Source organism: Rhyacophila brunnea, unplaced genomic scaffold (assembly GCF_057557595.1).
Source record: "Rhyacophila brunnea isolate RB1 unplaced genomic scaffold, BYU_Rbru_1.0 scaffold_11, whole genome shotgun sequence".
NCBI classification, from domain to species: domain Eukaryota; kingdom Metazoa; phylum Arthropoda; class Insecta; order Trichoptera; family Rhyacophilidae; genus Rhyacophila; species Rhyacophila brunnea.
The window spans coordinates 13,361,208-13,365,852 of NW_028232763.1; the positions used below are offsets into that span (position 1 = coordinate 13,361,208).

The following is a 4,645-nucleotide window of genomic DNA, read 5'->3' on the forward strand; positions in this document are numbered from 1 at the left end:
ATACCGGTATTAGTATTTTCATTCGGTATTGCAATCCCTAACTTGAACTAAATTACTAATAGTTAACATCAATAATCATTAGATGTAACAGTGTGTATATTATTATCGTGGCTGAATAATTCCGACCATGTCCGATCCTAATAAGATCATAATATATGGATTTCACAGAGTTGAAGGTTTGTATTAACAGTTTTTTTTAACGAGAAATGGATATCAACCTATTAGGTCCATACTCTGACTCATGCACACATTGAAAAACAATATTATGTGTACTTGCCAGATCCAGGATTCGAACCTGGGACCCACGACGCTATAGGCCGACGTTTAAGGTAACTGCACTTTCAGTGTCTATTGTACAATCGTGTGAATGCAATAACTAAAATGTAATGCTTTCACTATAAAAGTATTTATGGTGAGTTTATAAAGAAATTATACAGTATGAATTTATTTATACAATAAAAGTAATTGTTTCATTACTCACCGCCCTTGGACCATCCACCGCCACCGCCAGATTTGCCTGCAATTATAAAAATACATTGTAAACATCTTGGTAGGAATAGAAAATTTCTTTGAAAATTCAATATAGTAAGAAGTAAGATAATGAAACAACGATAAAAACAATAAATTTAACAAATCAAATTACAAGGGTGTGTATTCATTTGTTATCAAATACTGACTAAACCTTGAAGTTGTCACAGAGGCTCCGTGGTTGAGCTTATTGTTTCAAACCAAAGAGATTCAAACCGTGTACGTATGCAGTTCGCCGTATCACACTTCACCGTGAAATGTTGTATCGGAAATAAATGGCCGTATATTAAATACCATCCAACCTCTTTGTGTCGTAAAAATTAAAGTCTAAATAAAATACAGTCTTGCCGGTTTACACTTTACTTACAGATTTTGAAAATAGCCGATATACTGGAACTGGATTATTAAATTTGTTAGGTTAGGTTAGGTTTTCATTCTTGAACTTTACTCATGAGTTTTGCCAAAATCAGATTTTTGTCAAAATTGAATTAATGTTCATATTGAATCTAATAAAATTGGAGACCGTATAGTATAATGTCATCTCTTTCCGATAAGAAAGCTCACAGCGAATTGTGTTACGGTGAAATGTTTTACGTACAATTTACATGTAACCGTTTCAAACAAGTGAACATCTAATAACTATAATATGTAGTTACCTACTGCCTATGTAATGGACAGTGACAGTTGATTTAAATCAGGGCCATCGTCACTTTGAGCATGAATAATTGTATATCAATTATGTTTGGAGACGTTACAAAACAATGAACTCTCATCCGACGGAGCGCTATTGTTAATAAATTATAACAACTTAAAAATAATAAAAAAGTTATACCTCCACCATATCCGCCTCCATATCCGCCACCGCCGCCGCCGCCATGTCCGCCGCCGAATCCGCCGCTGGAGTATCCTCCAAGGCTTCCACCGCCGAATCCTCCATGACCACCGCTGGAGTATCCTCCTAAGCTTCCACCGCCAAATCCTCCATGACCGCCGCTGGAGTATCCTCCGAGGCTACCGCCGCCGAATCCTCCATGTCCACCGCTGGAGTATCCTCCCAAGCTGCTGCCTCCGCTCTTGAATCCACCGAATCCTCCGGAGCTACCGCCGAATCCTCCGTGTCCTCCGCTGAATCCTCCCAGGCTTCGTCCGAAACCTCCATGGCCACCGCCTCCTCCTCCGTATCCGCCGCCGCCGCCTCCATGTCCGCCACCACCGAATCCGCCGCTGGAGTATCCTCCGCCGATTCCTCCATGACCGCCGCTGGAATATCCTCCGAGACTGCCGCCACCGAATCCTCCGTGACCGCCGCTGGAGTATCCGCCTAGGCTTCCGCCTCCGAATCCGCCGCTGCTCTTCCAGCCGCCGCCTCCACCGCTATAGCTTCCGAGGCTGCTGCCTCCGAATCCGCCTCCACCGTGGCCACCGCTGCCGAAGCCGCCGCCTCCGCCTCCATAGCCGCCTCCGTAGCCGCCTCCACTGCTACCGGACCAGCCGCCTCCGCCAGCGTTCGCGGCGACAGCAAGAGCCAACAAGCAAACGAATACCTGAAACATAATAATCATAATAATGAAGACCTGGAAAGTGGTTATTCAACATAATATAATTATTATTATCCATTATAGCGACACTAGCGGCGAAAAGAGAAAAAAGTTATTCCTTTCCACGTGGACGGTACACCTGTTGTATACTAATTAATTGACCATTCGATATAATTAGCATGTTATTTAAATGCGGTAATTAAATTGTAATTAAATGCTCCGCAGTCAACAAGTTAATTGGTCAGTAAAACAAAACGCTCCATCTAACAGTCGTTAAATAAAAACAGTTCCCGTCCGGAAAAAACTATCAAAAAATATGAAAGTCACAAGATAATGCAAAACTAGAATTATAGTAGGTATAGATAAGTTAAAACGAGTAAGCTGGAAGTGCATTAAATAAAAAGTTAAAACTACAAGTTACAATGTTATTAATTTCCTCTTTTCTGTCAGATAAAATAAAAATATAATAAATCTTAAGTTAACATACATTGGGAAAGGAAATAACTTTTTATATTTATATCATTTAACAGGACGTAGGTACGATGGTAGATAAAAAAAGTTTAGCTGAGCATCTTACTGCAAGACACTGCAAGTTACCGCGTATTTGCAGCAGCTTGCGACAGTGTGGGCGATGACCCTAGCCGTATTCACAAAATAATTAAAAACTAAGTATGTATAATTAGTTAGCGGGGGCTCAAAAATAATTTACTCTTTTAGATCAGTTTCAATGTTATTAAACATTTGATGTAAGTACGTAATATGTATCTAAAAGTTTTTAACCTAAGTAAGAATATCAATTAATTAGTTCTCTTTTGTTGTCATTATTGTGTATATATTATGTCAATTCTATATGTAGTCATAAGAATCCATCTATAACTCATAAACAAATGCGTTATTAACATATACGAAAACCTAATTTTAAATTAATATATATGATAATAACGAATACTGGCGAATTACGAGACTCAAAGGTCCCAACATAAAATAAAAACTACAAACACTACTAGGGATTTTTTAATTTAATGTCAAACAGTAAATGTTTTCTAATTTTTTGACAAAGAAAGTCGTTTTTTTTTTTAATCAATACAATCTATTTAAACATATTGTTTTGAAAGCAGGTGAACGTTTACTTATTATCTCAATAGCAGGTGAATTTACTATAATAAATAGTTCAAATATTAATGCATGATAACCGTGTTTTTTTTTAAATCTAATATGACTTGATAAGTTTTTTTTTTAATTGTAAGTGTTACTTACTCTAAGTATAACATTTTTTATGTGAAATATTAGTTAATTATTTGCTGCATTTCAAATATGAATCTTGTAACAATGCAAGGGGAAAATAATAATTCGTCCAACGAAACAATGCTATAACTAATGCATCCGCGAGTTATTAGTAATGATCAGGACTTGTTTCACGTACGAAAATAGAGCCAACTAAATTTGTTGAATGGAGTATTATTATATTAAATAAAGTATTCACATTATGAAGTTTAATTTAAAAACATAAATATGATATAATAATAATTCCATTTTACAACGTTTTTATTAGGTCGTATTCTTATTTGTCCGGTGGTTGTTTATCCAGTACAAATATTGCAATCGATTTTTAAATAACTACCCGACTAGCTAGACATTTGAAACTTTTAGAATATATCAGAACACGATGCCAATGCATTTTTAAATACTTTTAGCCATCTTTAAATAGAATTGAATTCATTTTCAGTTAATTCTGTTTTGTATGAAAAGTTATTTCGGAAGAAATCCGTAATCCAATCCAATATTATTGGTTACTAGGGGTCTGGGGTCCTAGCAACTAAATTATTAATATATACGTGCGTTACTATGGAAATCAATATGAATTCTCAAAATGGCATTTCAGTATTATTTCTATCAAGTACATTTTTTTTGATCGTTTAAACTAGTCAAGTCAAGTTTATATGATTCAACAGAAAATTTAAAAACGTTGTATATAAAATGTTCTTTTTATCTTGTAATTATTTTCAAATCTGTGCGGTGTCACTTTATTATACAGACAATGTTATGTTGTATTTATTATATTACGTTTTTTATTATTAGAAATTTTTCACATTATGTATCACGTAAACACTATCACTTTTTTCTGTATATTTTAGCAAATATTATAAGACGAAAATGGATATTAAGTCTTTGTTTTAAACTCTAGACTAGGTCAATTGTTAAGAATTTGATAAAATCGTAATGTTGGTTTGATGATTTACCTTCATGATTGCAGTTAAATCACTAAACTGCGAATGATGTCTATCAGAAAAGTGCGCCGATCTTTTATACTGGTAGGGAAGCCTTCCGATGATACGGGGGCTGGTACATTCTCACGATGGCCCGGGCCGAAGCCGAAGCCAGACGATGGAGAGGGAAAGGATATGGAGGTCTACATCGCATCGTCCAGGCCGCCTCTCTAAAACCAAACATTGCACAAAAAGCGCAAGTGTTGGCTTTATTCTTTCGGACGCCTCTCTCAATCATCGCCGGTAAATATTATGTAGTCGATAGTTAACTTTATTTCGATACGGCAACGACCATTGTGGGATAAATCGGTT

General features: G+C 36.2%; 1 protein-coding gene across 1 annotated transcript; it reads right to left on the reverse strand.

Annotated features, from left to right (window-relative positions):
- Window positions 1-473: 473 nt before the first annotated feature.
- LOC147078385 (uncharacterized) lies at window positions 474-4,312 on the reverse strand. Its single transcript, XM_085960461.1, has 5 exons — window positions 4,307-4,312; window positions 2,030-2,072; window positions 1,817-1,987; window positions 1,361-1,723; window positions 474-517 (listed from the first exon to the last, which is right to left on the reverse strand). The coding sequence occupies exons 1-5, from the start codon at window positions 4,310-4,312 to the stop codon at window positions 474-476; spliced, it is 627 nt and encodes a 208-aa protein (XP_085816587.1).
- Between the last annotated feature and the right edge of the window lie 333 nt (window positions 4,313-4,645).

Excerpts from the sequence above, each read along its gene's own strand:
- LOC147078385 (XM_085960461.1), bottom strand. Across the intron at positions 1,988-2,029 it reads TGCTGTCGCCGCGAACGCTG|GCGGCTATGGAGGCGGAGGC; the intron begins GCGGAGGCGGCT and ends GCGGCTACGGAG. Across the intron at positions 1,724-1,816 it reads CGGCGGTCACGGAGGATTCG|GCGGCGGCGGCGGATACGGA; the intron begins GTGGCGGCAGTC and ends GCGGACATGGAG.